This window comes from Sciurus carolinensis, chromosome 13 (genome assembly GCF_902686445.1).
Source record: "Sciurus carolinensis chromosome 13, mSciCar1.2, whole genome shotgun sequence".
Lineage (NCBI taxonomy): Eukaryota > Metazoa > Chordata > Mammalia > Rodentia > Sciuridae > Sciurus > Sciurus carolinensis.
Window position 1 is genome coordinate 21579285 of NC_062225.1, and position 19116 is coordinate 21598400.

At 37.7% G+C, this 19116-nt stretch overlaps 1 protein-coding gene across 21 annotated transcripts in view; it reads right to left on the reverse strand.

The window, feature by feature from the left end:
• The window catches only part of Aak1 (AP2 associated kinase 1), a 188358-nt gene that overhangs the window by 73293 nt on the left and 95949 nt on the right, over nucleotides 1–19116 (reverse strand). For all 21 annotated transcript variants that reach the window (XM_047523360.1, XM_047523359.1, XM_047523358.1 and 18 more), the window contains exons 4-5: nucleotides 6772–6880; nucleotides 5164–5306 (exon numbers count right to left, since the gene is read on the reverse strand). In XM_047523360.1, the coding sequence (XP_047379316.1) occupies nucleotides 5164–5306; nucleotides 6772–6880 (252 nt within the window). The remainder of the gene's footprint in view (nucleotides 1–5163; nucleotides 5307–6771; nucleotides 6881–19116) is intronic.

The window sequence follows — 19116 nt, forward strand, 5'->3', positions numbered from 1 at the left end:
ATCCCTGGTACTAAAAAACAAAACAAAACAAAACAACAAATGAACAACCACCACAAAGTCTAATACCATGTTTCTGGTGCTGTGCTGCTTCTCTGAGATTCCAGGGTAAAGCCTGGGAACAGAGTCTGGCAACCTCTCACTCCTGTTACGGCCTTGCCCTCTAATTCCAGTGAAGGAAGAATCTGGCACCCTGCTGTCTTAGCCCTTCCACTGATCTATTCTGCATTCCCAGGCAGGACACTAAGGTTTGCACCCAAGGGTCCCATCACTGGGTGGTACTGACCACCACCTAAAAGCAGCATGCTACAAGGCATTATTCTCCTGGAAATACATCAACCCTGCATGAAATGATTATCATTTAGACTTTAATCCAATAAGTGTTTAAAAAGGTAAGATAAAAGAACTTGGTTTAAAAAAAGACAGCAATATACTCTAAGTGGTTCCCCTATTGCCCTCTGCCTCCTCCCTTGTTTGCACCTGTGTCCTGTAAGGTATTTACTATTCCAGGATATGCCCAGAGACTGACACATACTCTCATTCAATCCACCCTAACAGAGCAGACACTGTCATCTCTACTTTATAGATGAGGAAACCGAGGCCCAGAGAGGCTAAGTGATTTGAGGAACCAGGTAAGGAACCTGGGAAGGAGGGGCTAGGAGAACATAGTGTCTCAGAGATCCAAGAAAGAGATCACAAAGGAGGCAAAAGTCACAGGGTAAATAAGACAGGGCCAGAAAAATGTTTCTGGCAACACAGACGAAGTTGCCTGTATTCATCTCTCACAGCATTTATAAATCTGTTGGTATCAGTCACACAGTATTAAAGAATCAGCACAAATAGGAAATCTGACATTGTATCATGTACTAAAATATCTCACTATATTCCATAAATATGTTCAATTATTATGGGCCAATTAAAATTAAAATATTTTAAAAATATGAAATCTCACCCCATTTGATAGGAGTACAGGCCAAAAAGAGGACCCAGATCACAAGGGTCATAGGAACAGTGCCTGCCAGTCACACTTGTCCCTTATATTCATGTCCTTCACAAACTCTTCTCCAAAATGAAAAGCAGGGATAGAAGTCAGGTCCTTAAATTTTGATATCACTTCTTATTTAGAAATACATATTTTTGTATCTGGAATAGCCCTTCAAAGGCCCTTGTGTTAAAGGATTGGTCCCCAGGTTGGTACTCTTGGGAGCTGGGACCTAGTGAGCTGGGAGCTGGTCTCTAAGTCTTTGTGGGTGTGCCATGAAAGGGGATTAGGCAACCCAGTCCCTTCTACTTTCTCTTTTTTGTTCCCTAGTCATGAGGTGAGAGATTTTGCTCTGCAACACACTTCTTTTTTCCTCCCAGGGTCAAGGATCAAACCCAGGGCCTTACATGTGCTAGTCAAGTGCCCTGCCATTTGAGTTAAATCCCCAATCCTTCTGCTATAATGTGTTACCTCACCATGTGCCCCAAAGCAATAGGGTTAATTGATCAGGGACTGGAACCTCTAAAACAATGAGTCAAAATAAACCTTTTCTCTCTAAAAATTGATTATCTCACGTATTTATTATAGCAATGTAAAGATGATTAACACACATGCTAACAGGATTTAACCAAGAATTTCACTCACTGTTAAGGGTTTCTAGGAAAAAAGTATAAATATATAATTTATCTATTTTTTCTGTATTTTTATTCATGCATTATAATTATACATAATGGTGAAATTCATTGTTACATCTTCATACATGTATACAATATAGCAATTTAATTTGGTCAATCTCATTCCCCAGTATTTCCCCTTTCCCTTTCCTTCCCCTGGTCCCTTTTCTCTACCTCTATTGGTCTCTCTTTCATTTTCATGAGATATTTCCCTGCCCACCATCTTTATTTTCCTTTTTCCTCTCTAGCTTCCAACACGGACCCCTGACTCTCCACGTTTGGCTTATTTCTTGTTCTCAAGTTTCATTCGCTTTCCTACAAATGACCTAATTTCATTCTTTGTAACTAAATAAACTCCATTGTGCATATATATAACATTTTCTTTATCTATTCATTCACTGACAAGACACCTAAGCTGGTTCCATAGTTTGGCTATTGTGAATTGTGCTACTATAAACATTAGTAAGCATGTATCACTATAATATGATGACTTTAATTCTTTAGGATAAATACCAAGGTGTGGTATAGCTGGGTCATATGGTGGTTCCATGTTTATAGTCTTTTGAGGAACTGACTTGCACAGTGATTAAACTAACTTACAATCCCGCCAACAGTGTTGAAGTGTTTCTTTTTCTCTACATCCTCTCCAGCATTAATTATTTATTGTATATATTCTTGATGACCAGTATACTGACTAGTGTGAGAAAAAATCTTAGTGTAGTTTTGATTTATGTTTCTTGCCTTAGAATTGTTTTGGCTATTCTGGGTCTTTAATTCTTCCAAATGAATTTTAGACCTGGTTTTTCTAGTTCTTGGTATTCTGCTGAGGATTATGCTGAATCTGTATGTTGCTTTTGGTAATATGCCATTTTAACAATATTAATCCTGCCTCCCAATAAACATGGGAGGTCTTTCCATCTTCTAGTGTCTTCTTCAATTTCTTTCTTCACTGTTTTGTAGTTTTCATCACAGAGGTCTTTCACCTCCTTGGTTAGATTCCTAGGTATTTTACTTTTTTGGAGGCTACTGCAAATGGGATTGTTTTCCTGATTTCCTTTCCGGCAGGTTCATTGTTGGTGTATGGGAAAGTCACTGATTGTTGTATCCTAATTTTGAAACCTGCTACTTTGCTGAGTTTAATAGCTCTGTAAGTCTTCTGGTGGGGCTTTCAGAAATCAACGCATATTTAAAGCAGTGGCCTGCAGTCAGTCTAACCTGGTTTGCAACTAGCCTCATACCAGATCTTACCTAACTCCAAATCTTCACACACCTTCTTGTTGCCTTCTGTGTGCAGTACTCTGACTCTACTCTCTGCCTGAAATGTTCTTCCTCTTTTTTCTGATCACTCACATCCCACCAATCCTTCAAAATTCGAATTTTCCAGGAAACTACAATCACTGCTCTTGTTCCTGCTATCTGACCACATATGCTCCTCTATTTATCACTTTCTTCTACAGATTTTTGCATTTTACCACTTTCTATTTCAAGTCTAAATACTTCATTTGTATATTCTCACCAATAATACTTGAAACATCTAGTGGGTAGGAACTATGTTACAGCTATACCACCCCTACAATATTACATACTTATAGTAGGCTCATATATTCACCAAGATGCAGTCTCCTTTTTTTCTTTAAGGTTGGGTGAGACTGACTGTGGGCAGAGGTACTTGGGAGAAAGCTAAGGTTTTGGGAGGTTTATGCCTATCTTCCTGTAAACTACGTGCCTTAATTCAGGAATGCCCGTATATACTACCTTCAGAGCTACCAGGATGGCTAAAATAAAAAATGACAGTAACAAGTGTTGGTAAGAGTGGGGAAAAATTGGAAATATTATATATTGCTGATGAATGCAAAATAGTGTAGCCACTTTGGAAAACAATGTGAAGGCTCCTCAACAGGGTAAAACACAGAGTTACCATATGACCCAGTAATTCTACCTCAAGATAAAAACCTGAGAGAATTAAAAACAAAGGTTCACATAAAAACTGGCACACAAATGTTCATGGCAGCATTATTTACAAGAGTCAAAAAATGGAAACTCAAATGTCCACTAATGAATGAACAGATAAACAAAATGTGTTAGATGCATACAATGAACGTTATGTGGCTATGAAAATGAACTACTAATACACAGTGCAAAATAGGGGACCCTTGAAAACAAGCTAAGTGAAAGAAATCAGATATAAGTAGTGACATATTATATGATTCCATGTATGAAATGCCTAGAAGACAAAAATATAGAGAGACAGAAAGTAGATTAGTGGTGGGCAGGGGCTGAGGCAAGGGAAGAGAATGAGGAGTGATTATTACTGGATACGGGGTTCCTTATGGTAACAATGCAATGCTCTAGGATTAACTAATGATAACAGTTTGTACAGTCTTATAACGATAGTAAAAAATGATAATTTGTGTATTTTAAAAGGTGAATTTTATGGCATGTGAATTACGCCTAATTGTTGAAAGAAAGAAAAAAAGAAAGAAAGAAAGAAAAAAAGAAAGAAAGGAAGGAAGAAAGAAGAAGGAAATTAAAGTATGCTACAATGATCCTCAAACTTTGGAATATACAAAAACTATCTGGGGCTGGGGATATAGCTCAGTTGGTAGAGTGCTTGCCTTGTGAGCACTAAGGCCCTGGGTTCAATCCCCAGCACCATAAAACAAAACAAAACAAAACAAAACAAAAAACTATCTGGGTTGCTTATTAAGACATGAATTCCTGGTATTCCTTGGCATTACCATCAAAGTTCTAGCCCAGTTCAGGGTGGAACCTAGCAGTCTGCATTTAACACAGGAGGAGACACTGATGCAAGTTATTAGCCATGAAGCACATTTCTTGAAACACAAATATAATGAAAAGAAATTGTAATTTAGAATCAGAAGAGTTGGATTCAAATTGTGGTATTGCTCCTTCCTAATTACATGATCTTAAGCAAATCACATAACATCTCTGTTACTTAGTTTCCTCAACTCTAAAATGTAATAAAAAATGTCTCCCTCTAAAGAGACAGTATAATAGGATACATGGCACACAGCTAGTATTCAATAAATGCTAAGTTGAGTCCTAATTGGGTGCCAATTCCATTCAACAAACATTATCAAGTGACTATAATTTGAAAGGCACAGTGCAAGGTGATGGTAATCAGTAGGACCAAATTTAAAAATGATGGGTTTTGCAAAATATGAAATAGGCTTTTGAAACCAAGTGTCATTATTAACAAACCATTTTAATTAATATGTTACTTTTCATGACCCTGGAAAAATGAATTTGGGAGTACAGCAAGAAAAATAACACCACAGGTTCAGGCACTTGATAATTACAAAGAATTTCTGGATCTACTCATAAAATTGATACCTGTACTGTACTTTTTCCTTTGTATTTTCTTTTTCCAAGCAGAACATACATGTAGAATTAGGGACCATGCCTTAAACTTCTTTTATACCCCTTAAGTATCTATTCTAGATAAAAAAAATACTTGTCAAGAACACAATTAACAGTGTGGTCTGTTACCTTTAGGTCACGATGGATAATAGGTGTTTTGCACTGATGCAGGCGGGCAACAGCTTCACAGGTATCACAGAATATCTGTAGCACTTCATTCTCTGTAAAGCCTGTTTGCAGGCGCTGGTTCATCAGGTTTACCACCTGGCCTCCTGAGAGGGGTGCAAAGAAGAGGTTATAATCACAGTCAGATTGGTCATGCAGACCAGAAGAATGAATGGCTGTCCAAAGAGAAGCAACCTGAACTAAAGTTACTGACCTGATCACCTAGTCGAGCAAGACTAAATCCCAGGTGTCTGGACTCTTGGTTTGTGATTTGTTTTCTTACAATCCAGTGCCTCTTCTAATACATCAAAATCACTTTCTTTATTTTACAAAGCATCCCAGACGTGAGCTGCCCTCATTATGTCTTCAAGATTAGTAAAAGAACTGACAATATTGTCCTGTGATAATTCTCTGGTCATACTGTGCCCGTTGTGTAGGAGATGAGGTCACAACCTCAACTTGCCCTCTTTCAGTAAGAAACAGATGGCACAAGAGACCCAGGTAGCAGGAGGAAAACAGTGTTAGAGTTTGTACTTTAGGAAAAGATTGGTCTCTCTGGCTTTACCACTTAACTGCCTGGCTTGTGCAAATACCACATCAACATTTCATCTCCAGGACCAAAAGACTGATGACCTCTCTCACAGAATTATCCAGATTTCTGAATGTTCCTATATTGCCTGGTCTCTAAATATATTGCTATTGAAAAGGGAATGGTTGGGAGGAAATAAATTGTCAATTTGGTAGTATTTTACAAAATCATGTTAATACAACTACAATGAAGGTCAAAATTACTGGTTAACATCACATTTTTGGGAAGAGCAACATATTTAATTTATAAGCAGTACTGTTAATGGCAGGAAAATGTTAGTGGAACTAAGGGCAGTTACAAAACAGGGCACAGTAAGACAATGATCCAAGCTTGTAGGCGCTAGGTGTAATTGTATGGAACACAGACAACTCTGAATATTCATGCATCAGTCTGAATTTCTCAAAATAAATACTGGAAACTTCAAGCTTCCAACTATTTAAACTCCACAGTTAATAGCAATATAATGTGAATGTAGCCTTCCCAGGATTTATAGCTCTCGAGTGAGAAGAAGGTTATTTCCACTGGACAGAAAGGTTTCTTCTACCACATATCACAAGGATGGTGGTGTGAGTGGCAGAGAGAACACACCAGTGCGGGGCAGGGAAGCTGCACTGCTTCTTCATTCCATCTGGAGGTGGGCCTTTACCATGTGCCCTCATGACTGGTTTTAAAGCATCACAAAGGACGCATTCGTTCTCATTCTCATATGTTCTCATTTATACACATGACCAAACCTTCCCAAACCTAACAAAAACGGGGTTCTGTATTTTTTATCACTTTCAATTATTTGTGTCACAGCTCTTGCCATCATAACCGAGAGTTAACAGCAGATTCTGTACCTTTTCAACCTCTTAGTTTTACTATCTGTAAAATTAGAACAACATACTTCAGGGTACAATACACATTAAAAGAAAGAATCCCCATGCCCTTGACAACCTCAATGTTAGGGAAGTGGGAGCTCCGAGTATGGTTCATATACACACCTCTACAGAAGTCCATCAGAATGAGAACCTCCCACACATCGCCGCTGCTCACACTGTTGATACTAGAGTCAATGTAACCCACGATGTTCTTGTGCCCTGATAGGTCCCTCTGTGAACAAGAGTTGAAAAACATATTGTCAGTTACAGACACCAATAGGGACAGAATTAGCCAGCGACTTCCATTATTAGCATAGACAACTTCAATACACAGAGACAAAAGAGTGTTGAGAGACAAGAGTAAGAAGCTGAGCCAAGAACAGGTTTCCGGGGTCCTCACAGCACAGCCTGGACACCAGTGGAAATTCATGTCCCTAATGAATCAAATCACTCTCTAGAATCTAAATTCTAGAGTCAAATACACACAGAATACCTACTTGCTCGTTGTACCAATGTTCAGTATAAACCAGAAGCAAAGAACTTCCTTACTCCAGAAAAACTGCAGAGGACAGAGACAGTACTAGCTATTTACATGTGTAAATTTTCAGTACAGGAAAAAAGTGGAAGTTTTTTTTTTTTTTTAACCCGGTTGTGGGCACAAAAGTGATTTCAACTTGACTTTTAAATGGTTCACATTACTTTTCTCCCTTTAGAAAATATATGAAAAGAATAATTGCTTTGAAGGGACTACAATAGCATCCAAATCTAAGTATTTTGCTCATAATTAAGCCTTTCAAGTTAGTCAACTGGGATACAAGATAGGGCATCAGTTAGAACTGCATGTGATCTCAGGCTGCTCAGGGAACTCAATCATCCAACAAATATTTACTGAGCACTTCCTGTGTGTCAGGAACCATTTAGGCACTGGAAGTTGCCTAAATCTTGGTATAGGCATTTTAACATCCACAGAGGCAGATCCTTGAAATCGAAATCCAAGGTCATTAAGATAACTATGTTGGGGAAAGAAAATGAGCAAGTTGTGTAATATGATTCTTAGGCAAATATAAGGTAAAAAAAAAAAAAAAACTAGTTTTAATAAATTGTTTCACTTTTGTTTTTAAAAGCTTAGGGGAAGGGAATGGAAAATATGTAGTTATATGAAAGCCTCCATACGAACTTGACAGTTTGGACTATAAGAACAGAAAGTACTACCACCCTAACAGAGATTTAGCTTTTTAAAGTCTTGTAATCTGAAATTACATATCAAAACAAGGGGAAATCTGACAGTATCAAGCAAGTATGCTTGAACTCTGAGCACCAAAACTCAGCAGAACTTCCCTCTGAGTTGACAGACTGAATGGCCAGTGACTCAGAAATGGCAGACCCTCCAAAAAGGTAGACAGAGGTAGGAAAGTGACCACGGGAAAACTCTGGAGACGTCTGTGACAACAGGTTCAGAGAAGGGATGGAATGGAGGTAGTAATGGACCTGGACTCGCAAAGAGTGGGAGTTGAGCAAATAGCACCTGGGACTACAGGTTTTAGAACACCGTGCTTAAGAAAGGAACAGCGAGGGAAGGAGATTTAAGGATGGGAGGAAAGCGAGCACTGGAGAGTAAAAGAGGCCAGAGAACTTTAAGATACAGAAAAAGATGAGGATAATTGATAGAACAAAGTTCTGTACGTAATAGGGTAGAGAGCACTTTTAAAGGGACTGATCTCAGAGTGATCTTTATACCCCCGCCCCAACCAGGTAAGCAGAAAGGCAGTAAGGAGGTGAACACAGGGTTAAGAATGAAGGAAATGGGAATTCAAGTGAGCTCAGATCTGGGGTTTTGTGTTTGGCAGGCCGTCTTCAACTGTACAGGGTGAGAAAGAGGTCTGATGAGACAAAGGGCCTAGAGCATATGCTTTGGAACATATAACGAGGCTGAAAGCAAGCTCCAGAATTCAAGTTTTTATAAAATCATCCCTCTGCTTTTTTGCCTCATCAATGACCCTTTCTTTCCCCCAATTTACACAGTCTGAGAAGTAGGAAGAACCGGAGAAGAGCTCTTGCAAACCAAAAAAAAAAAAAAAAAAAAAAAAAGACCAACATCATCTTTCATATATCCACAAGGAAAAATTAAAGACTAATATCTTCACTATATCTTAACTATTTTAAAAAGAAAATAGGCAACACTGTCTTTGGGTTCATCTAATCCCAAAAGGATTAATAAAGCAATTAGAAAAATGAGTAAAATTTTTTTTGATAAAGTCATGTTATCATTTGAATCTCCAAAACCCACATTGAAACTCAAATCCCCAATGTAACAAAATTAAGAGGAGGAGCTTTTAGGAGGTAAGTAGTCATAAAAGCAGAGTTCTAATGAATGGGATTAGTGGTTTTATTTGAAAGAGTTAAGAGAGAACTGACTAAACCTTTTGCCTTCCACAAGGTGAGGACAAAGTATCTGTCCCCTCCAGAAAAAGCAGCATTCAAGATGCCATCTTAGAAACAGACGCCAGGCCCTCGCCAGACGTGAACCCTGCAGGTGACTTGATCTTGGGCTTCTCGGCTTTCAGAACTGCGAGAAAAAAAATTTCTGTTCTTTTTAAATTGCCTAGTCTCGGGTACTTTATTATAGTAGCACAAATAAACTCAGACAAGTCAAGAGCAGGTTAAAAAACCATTAGATAATTAAGATAATTAACATCTGCAGATGGCACCTTGCAGTTTGCCCAAATGTTTGCTCATGGTTCAAGTCCAAACTGCTGTTCACTTTGTCTTCTACAGAGATCCTAAGATATATCCAAGCAGAAAACAGCCTCTCTTTGGAGAGAAACAATGGTATTTACCTTTAACAACTTGATGATGCATAACACCTCAGATTTTGGAGTAAAATCCCACAGAACTCTGAGGGAGAAGATTTGTTTGAAGGGCTATGAAATGTAGAAATTCTTACCATGAAATGAGACTGATTCACATTTAAGGTACACTGGCAGAAGTTTTTGTTCAGTTAAGAGCAAAAGGTCAGAAGATGCCCCAGCATTCCACTGGCTTCAGCTAGAAGACCAGCCCTGGGCTTACGGAACTGAAATGGATGTGAGGTTTGAGATGCATGGGGAGCACTTCGGCCACCATCTGCTTACTCATGGAAAGGCAGGATGTGGGGAAGATGCTTTGCTGTACTTGACTACTATTATTATTTGGAGTTCTGGGATAAAAGTGTATTTGATACATATAAGTCAAATGTAATTTTCAGGGGATTGGGGAAGGTTCAGTTAAACTATAGATTTAACCAGTGATAAGTTTAAAGAACGTGTGTTGTCAATTAAACTTTATTTTTAACTATCATTAAATAATATTAATAAAGTGCTGAAAAACTTATTAGATTTGCTTTATTAAATCAATTTTAAGTGGTTTGAAGTTATTTTATTAATCTAGCTGCTTATCTTACTAATTTAACTGCTTCAAGTGTTGAGTAATCCTTTTTCATAAACACATGTAAAAGCTTCCATTTGAAAACCAAGCTTTAACCCAGATTCTACAAATTACCATGAATGTTAAATTTATCTGGGATCCTAACTAATGATGCTTGTAGCTTAGAACAGTATTCTGTCCGTAGCCTTAAAATTCCTGCAACGAAATACCTAGTTGAGAATCTGAAGTCCTTATAAGAAAACTATAGACTCAATTTCTAAATATATCTATGAAAACCTTGATATTAAAGAAAACAAAGATAGCAACCTAAATAGCATATCAATAACATGCTACCTTCCATAAAATGTAAAAATGAGCACTGTATATAACTAATTTATATACTCATATATTTGCTCGGGAAATCCCTTCCTGAATTTCAGGCTGATGTCTACAAATCCTTGATGCCAACAGAGCTTGCATTTGCAGATAGAAAGTTTACAAAAAAGTGCCTTTACCTGCTTTGATCTTCCATTCAAACATTCAATGTTTTCTGATTTGATATTATGGTTTAGATATGAGGTAAACCCAAAAGCTCATGTGTGAGACAATGAAAGAATTTTCCAAGGTAAAATGATGAGATTATGAGAGGAAATTCTAATGAGTGGATTAATCTACTGATACAGATTAACTGGTCAGTACAGTATTTGTAGATACACAGCATGCGGTTGAAAGAAGGAGGTCAAGGGGAATGCCTTTTGGGTTTATATTTTGTCTCTGATGAGCAGAGCACTTGCATATTTTTGAGTTGTACGTGCACTCCTCCCCCTTCTTTTTTTCTCTCTCCTTTTCCTGATTGCTATGTCCAGAGCTGCTTTCCTCCTACATGTCCTTCCACCATGATGTTCTGCCTCAACTGGGGCCCAGAGCTATGGACCATGGACTGAAACTCTGAAACCATGAGCCAAAATAAACTTTTCCTCCTCTATGTTGTTTTTATCAGGTCTTCTGGTTACAGCAATGAAAACACTGACTAACAGAGATTACCTGGCATTACTGCTGCTACTTCTGGAATCACAGTATGATTCCACTGACACTATCAATTGAATTTTAGGTTCTTAATTTAAAGATGAAGTTCTAAGATGGAGTTCTAAGGCCTGGAATTAGTTTACCTCTCCCAAGGTTGTTATTAAAAGTCATCTTCTGGGTTGGGGTTGTGGCTCAGTGGTAGAGTGCTTGCCCTGCATGTGTGAGGCACTGGGTTTGATTCTCAGTACCACATTAAAAATAAATAAATAAAATAAAGATATTGTGTCCACTATAACTAAAAATATCTTCTGCTTTTCTATTCCCTCCCTGCTTTCCCTCCATGACCCTAAATTTCCTTTATAATGCTCTTCAAAAGGAGTTATTCAAAGGCAAACAAAAACTATCAATTCCAATATAGTAGTAAAATAAACACTGATATTTGGGCTGATTTTGGAGTTCTACTGGAGGTCCAGTTGAGCTTCTGCTACATAAAAAATCCTAGATTAAAAAAAAAAAACCCAAAAAACTCTTCCTTACACAATTTATTCTCCCTTTCCCACATCTTAATCACAAGTTAATCTATACTTACTGAAAATATCTTTAAAGTCATCTAGAGTTTGATTCTCAAGCACTGCTGCTCAGATTCTGTTAAGAGTTTGGATCTGTCCCCAGAGGTTCATGGGTTGAAGACTTGGTCCTTAGCTGGTGGTGCTACTGGGAGGTGGTGGAAACTTTAGAAGGTGGGGCCTCATTGGAAGAAGTAGGTCACTGGGAACCTTTCCTGGAAGGGTATATCTTGCTGCCCCACCTCTCCCCCCCCCGCCCCCCCGCCATTCTCCCTGCTTCCTGGTGGCCATGAAGTGAACAGCTCTTCCCAACCATACCTTCCCTGACTTGATGTTCTGCCTTACCACAGGCTCAAAAATAATGGAGTCAAGTGATTATGGACCAAAACCTCTGAAACCATGAGATAAAATAAGTTTTTCCTCCTTTAATTTGATTTCTCAGGTATTTTTTTCACATCAACAGAAAGCTAACATAAAGCTTAATATAGATATAAATCACCAGGAGGTCCTGATAAAAAGCAGATTCTAATCTAGTGACCCTGGATAAGACCTAAAGTTATAAGTTTCTAATAGGTTTCTACCTGTGTTCCTGGTCAGTGGTACTTCATATGGCAAGACCTACAGCAGGGCTACTCCAAGTGTGGTACACAAACATTTGCTTGGTTGTAAACCATTACCAGTCCACAAGGAGAAAAACAGCTTGCTCCAGGACATAAATTAATTAATTCACTAAGGTGATTTTTCCCCCTAGTGAGTTTTTACCTGTGAAGAAAACAGTTCATTGATTTATATTCAGGCACAAGATCCTCTGAGTAGCAACCACGCATTTTTATACAACTGATTTTTGACACATGTGCCAAGACAACTCACTGGGCAAAGAATGTTCTTCTCAAAAAGTGGTGCTTCAACAAGTGGATATTCACATGCAAAAGAATGAATCTGGATCTCTACTCATACCATATGCAAAAATTAACTCAAAAAAGATTGAGGGGCTAAAAATTCCTCACAGAAACTGTCTGCAATTCCTTGTGGTAAAGTCAGGCAATAGGGTCTTAGATATGACACCTAAATCATAAGAAAAAGGCAGACAAACTGCATTTCATCAAAATTAAAAACTTTTGTGTTTCAAACTAGTCTAAGAAAGTCAAGGACAAAACTTAGAATGCACAATAGCCTCAAAAAAGTTAAATAAAATATTTGGGAATCCTTCTAACAAAAGAGGTGAAAGACCTCTACAATGAAAACTACAGAACACTAAAGAAAAACACTGAAAACCTTAGAAGTTGGGAGGATCTCCCATGCTCTTGGATAGGCAGAATTAACATTGTGAAAATGACCATCCTACCCAAAGCACTATACAGATTTAACACAATTCCTATTAAAATCTCTCGCCATGGCCACATGGGGAGGCAAGAAGTAACCCTCGGAGGTGTGGGCTGGCTGGAAATAAAATTTAGAAAAGTAATATTAAAAAATAAGCAAAAAACACAGAAGATATTTTTGAAGTGGGGGCTGGATAGATGGAAGAGACCTGATGGGTCTGATCCTAACAGAGGAAAAAGTCCCCAAATGCTTTATTTATGGTGAAACACACCAAAGGAATTAATGGTGAAGAGGGGTTCTTCAAGGTAAACAACAAGAGAGAAGCTGTGGGGAAGATAGCCTGGCTGGGGACTTACCACTTGCGTACTCATTCTTCCTCCTCCGCGCAGCTGGCGCCTCAAGGCTGCCTAGGCATACTGGTATCTCTTTTACCAAAGGCTAGCAAGCATCTAAATTCAAAGCTACTGAACTCATAAATTCCAGCCAGGCATGGAATTGGCCCCATTAATAGTGGTCACCGACAAATGGGCATGTCTTTCTACACCTTCACATGGAAAGGTTCCCAGGTGTGGCAGTCAAGATGTCCGAGGTTATGGAGTTCAAAGCAATAATTTATTTGCTGTTCCCAACAAAAATCCCAATGACATTCTTCATCGAAATAGAAAAAGCAATCATGAAATTCATTTGGAAAAACACGGGGCCCAGAATAGCCAAAGCAATTCTTAGCAAGAAAAGCAAAGTAGGAGGCATCACAATACCAGAACTTAAAACTATACTAACAGAGCAACAGTAACAAAAACAGCATGCTGTCAGCACCCAAACAGATACATAGACCAATGGTACAGAATAGAAGACACAGAGACAAACCCACATAAATACAGTTATCTCATACTAAACAAAGGTGCCAAAAACATGCAATGGAGAAAAGAGGTCTCTTCGACAAGTGGTCTGGGGAAACTGGAAATCCATAGCAGCAAAATGAAATTAAACCCCTATCTCTCACCCTGCAAAAAATCAACTCAAAGTGGATCAAGGACTTAGGCATTAGAACATAGACCCTGTGCCTAACAGAAGAAAAAGTAGGCCCAAATTTCTACCATGTTATCTTAGGAAGCAACTTCCTTATCAAGACTCCTAAACTGTGAGAAGTAAAATAAAAAATCAATAAATGGGATGGAATCAAACTAAAAAGTTTCTTCACAGCAAAGGAAACAATCAATAAGGTAAAGAGAGAGCTTACAGAATGGGAAAAATATTTACCACACACACCTCAAATAGAGCATCAATCTCCAGGATATATAAAGAACTCAAAAAACTTAACACCCAAAACACAAATAACCCAATCAATAAGTAGACAAAGGAATTGAACAGATACTTTACAGAAGAAGAAATACAACTGATCAACAAATATATGAAAAAAATGTTCAACATCTCTAGCAATTAGAGAACTGCAAATCAAAACTACACTGAGATTCCATCTCACTCCAGTCAGAATGGCAATTATCAAGAATAGAAGCAACAATAAATGTTGACGAGGATGTGGGGGAAAAGATACACTCATACATTGCTGGTGGGACTGCAAATTGGTGCAATCACTCTGGAAAACAGTATGGAGATTCCTCAGAAAACTAGGAATGGAATCACCATTTGACCCAGTTACCCACTCTTAGGTTTATACCCAAAGGACTTAAAATCAGCACACTACTGTGACACAGTTATATCAATGTTTACAGCAGCTCAAATCACAACAGCCAAACTATGGAACCAACCTAGGTGCCCATCAGCAGAAGAAAATGTGATATATATATATATATACATACACACACACTGATAAAGAAAATGTGGTGTGTACATATACACACACACACACACACTGGAATATTACTCAGTCTTAAAGAAGAATGAAATTATGACATTTGCTGGTAAATGGATGGAACTGGAGAATATTATGCTAAGCCAAATAAGCCAATCTCAAAGTACCAATGTTTTCTCTGATATGTAGCTGCTAATTCACAATAAGGTGGAGGGAAGAACAGAGGTATTTTGGACTAGATAGCGGGGAGTAAAGAGAGAAGAGTAAGGGAGGGGAGGGGGCGTGGAGGTAGGAATGGTAGTAGAATGAATTGGACATTATTACCCTATGTGCATATATGACTACATGACCTGTATAACTCTACATCATGTACAACCAGAAGAATGAGAAGTTATACTCCATTTATGTATGATGTATCAAAATGTATTCTACTGTCATGTATAACTTATTAGAATAAATTAAAAATATATTTAAAAAAACAAAACTTAGAATATTTAAATCATACATCTGATAAGGATTTAGCATCTAGAGTACATAAAGAATCATTACAACTTAACAACAAAGACAAATAACACCACATAAAAATTGGCAAAGATTCTAAATAGACACCTTTCCAAACAACATACATAAAAATGGCAAACACATGAAAAATGCTTAACGCCATCAATCACTATAAGTTTAAATCAAAACTACAATGATGTATCATTTCACGCCAACTAGGAGGAAGGCCATAATGAAAAACACAAAGAGTAAAAAAAATGTTGGTTAGTATGTGAAGATTATAACCCTTAGAAATTGCTGGTAGAACTATAAAATGGTACAGCTCCAAAACAATCTGGAAGGCCCTCAAAAAGTAGTTATGATATGACCCAGCAATTTCACTCCTATGTATATACTCAACAGAAGTGAAAACATTTTCACACAAAAATTCATACACAAATGTCCACAGCAGCATTATACATAAGAGCCAAAAAATGAAAACAAATGTCCATCAACTAATGACCAGATGAATAAAACATGGTATGTTTATACAGTGGAATACTATGCAACTATAAAAAGGAATGAAGTATGGACACATGTTACAACATGGATGAACCTTGAAAACATTATGCTAAGGAAGATAAGTCTGACATAAGAGGTCACATACTGAATGAGACCATGTATATGAAATGCCCACAATATGGAACAGAAAGTGGATTAGTAGTCACCAAGGGCAAGAAGAGGGAATAAGGGGAGTCACTACTAATAGGTAAGGGGGGGTTCCTTTTGGGGTGATAAACGAAATTGTTCTGCAATTAGACAGTTCTGAAGGTTGCACAGTCTTATGAATACACTAATGATCATTGAACCACATGCTCTAAAAGGGTGAATTTTTATAGAATTTGAGTTTTATCTCTCATTTATTTTTTGGTTCTGGGAATTGAATCCAGGGGCCCTTTACCACTGAGCTACAATTCTGGTCCTTTTTATTTTGAGACTGAACTAAAACTTGTTGAGGCTGGACTCAAACTTGTTATCTTCTTGTCTCAGCTTCTGGAGTTGTCAGGATCACAGGCGTAATACACCACTGCACCCAGCTTATCTCAATTTATATACACACAAAAATAACTTGACAAGCTGAGAGGAAATAGATTTTTAAAATGGTAAACACCCAGGGGAGATAAACAAAAGAAAAGAAAAGAAAAAAAATTATTTGAGTAGCACTAATCTAGAGCAACCAGGCAGCTCATATCTGAATCCCCAAAATGTACTCTGATGAGCAGTTTTCTTAGAATAAGGCCACTTCCTTAGGCCTCCCATCCACACAGTCCTCACCACTGGACAAGACTTCCTCATATCTAGCAGAATCTCTCTCTCCTGATTTTACAAATCAGTACTCTCTAGAGCAAAATTATTAAGTCTAGTCTATTTTTTTACTTCCTAAACAGGTGAAATAGTATTACTTAGACTCTCTGTCACCTCACCTCTATGTTAAACATTCCCATTTTCTCTGACATGATTTTTAAGATCATTTTGGCTACTCCAACCTTTATGTTCTTTGCTTTGCTGTTTTTTCTTTTATAAGAATGGCTCCCAGAAATAAATGAAATACTCCAGACCTGGTCTGAGTCATGCAGAGTAAACCAGCACTACTACCTCCTATAATTCTATTAGCGTAGCTAAGATCACATTCTTTTTTTCTTTTGGCAGTCACATCACACTATACATTCAAATCGAGTTAAGTGACCACTTAATACCTAAGTCGTTTTCCACTCATGCTGTTTTTAAACTCTGCCTCCCCTGAACTATGCTTATAAAGTTGATTAAAATAAAAATCTAAGTAGATGACCTCACCCTGTTATTTCATCTCATTAGAATCAGTCCAGTGCTCTAACTTGCAAGACTCATTTTATCACCCAAGGTAGGTGTTATCTTCCAACCTTATATTAGGTACATAACTGAAGAGTACATCTTTTATTTCTTTAACCAAATAATTCATTACATGTAAAATAACATAAAATTAATGGTACACTACTATGCTTTTTTTCTTAGAAAGTTTCCTGCAGATCAGTATTAATCCATTGATCAGAAATCTCCATGACCAGTAGCAATTATACCTAACTGTATTAGTGGCCAGTCTAGATGTTCCATCTTTTCACAGAACTCTGGTGAGTGTCCCTATCAACAACTGGCCAAAAGTTACAGAAATGGGATTGACTGTATCTCCCTGAGCTCCCTAACTCAAAACCTCCCCAACAGAAGACACAATGTTGATGTGACATGGCTGTGCTTACTGAACCTGAAAGCTCTTTGGATCCCTGCTTACTCAACCAAGTGACTACAATACAGATTAAAATCCGGTTTCGATCAATGGGGCTACATTAACATTCAAACAGTACAGAGTGTTAGATGTTCTCTCCCACTACCTACTCCTGTCTCTCCCACTACCTACTCCTGCCTCCATCCCTGATAGGGAGCTACTCTCATTCTCCCTACCCTCATCCTTCCAGTGGTTTTTTTTTTTTTTTTCCCCAAGCAAATTCAAACAATATGTATCATGTAAACATACACATACACCAACTTTCTTACACTGAAGATAGCATCAAAGCATCTTTTAAAACAATCAGCTCCAGATTCTTGTCTCATATCAATCCTGAGCTCCTGACTATACAGAATCTACCTTCCTGTCTTCTGGGAATATGAAAACATGGGCCTGCTCCGAATCATCTGATCACTTTTCTGTTACAAGAAAGTCTTCAACATCACCAGTGGCAGCTCAGAGTCCTTATTATGAAACTCAGTGAGGATGTAATCCATCTGGGCAGGAGATGTAAACACAGAACAGTGCTTAACACATCTTGAGCTTTAGATCTTTCCTATCACTGTTCTTACCCCTTTAAGTTTGAAGGTAATTAAATCTTTTCCTTCAGGCAAACAGATCAGAAGTTGCACTTCCAACAGTCCATCAGAAGTCAGAATCCCTTTGGTTCTATCAGAGCACACATCTAGGTGTATCAAAGGACACAACCAAGATACTAGTAAATGGTAGACAGCTTTTATCAAAATAAAATGTAAAACCACTTTAGTGAGACCACTGATGGTTCTCTTTGCATCTGGGTGCTATATGCCTTTCCTCCACTCTAAGTACAGAGAGGAATCTGCTTCTTTGATTACTAAAACACAAGACTTAGAATATTAGGAAACATATTACACCTTTCAATTCCCTTCACAATTCTTACAATCTCTGAGAAAGATGTGGGCTAGAGATGTGGTTTTGATCTGTGAGAAGTCTGAGCCTAAGGGGTTAAAATCACAGGGCTTCAAATTAAAACTGTTAGAAAACCAAAACACAACTAAACAAAAAGCTATATTAGCACGAATTTAACCACTTAAATGAATGGACCAATTCCTTAAACACAGAAAATATAACAATTCGTTCAATACAAAATAAAGAATCTGAACAGTCTTATAACAATTAAGGAAACTAAATTTTTCATTTGAAACTTCCAATATAGAAATCTACAGGCCCAAATGGTTTCACTAGAGAATTCTACCAGATGCTTAAAGAAGAATCAACACCAATTCTACATAATCTCTTCCAGGACACAGAAGAGGAGGGTACATGACCCAACTTATAGTATGCAGACATTATTACACCAAAACCCAAACTAGGGGGGGAAAGTCTTTAAAAAAATACAAACCATTTTCTCTCATGTATATTGATGCAAATATTCCTACCCTAATATAAGCAAAGAGAATTTAACAATTGATAAAAATATAGACCATGACCAAATGGATTATTACAGGGATGCAATGCTGGTTCATTATTTGAAAAGTCAATCAATCTGCCTTTCTTTA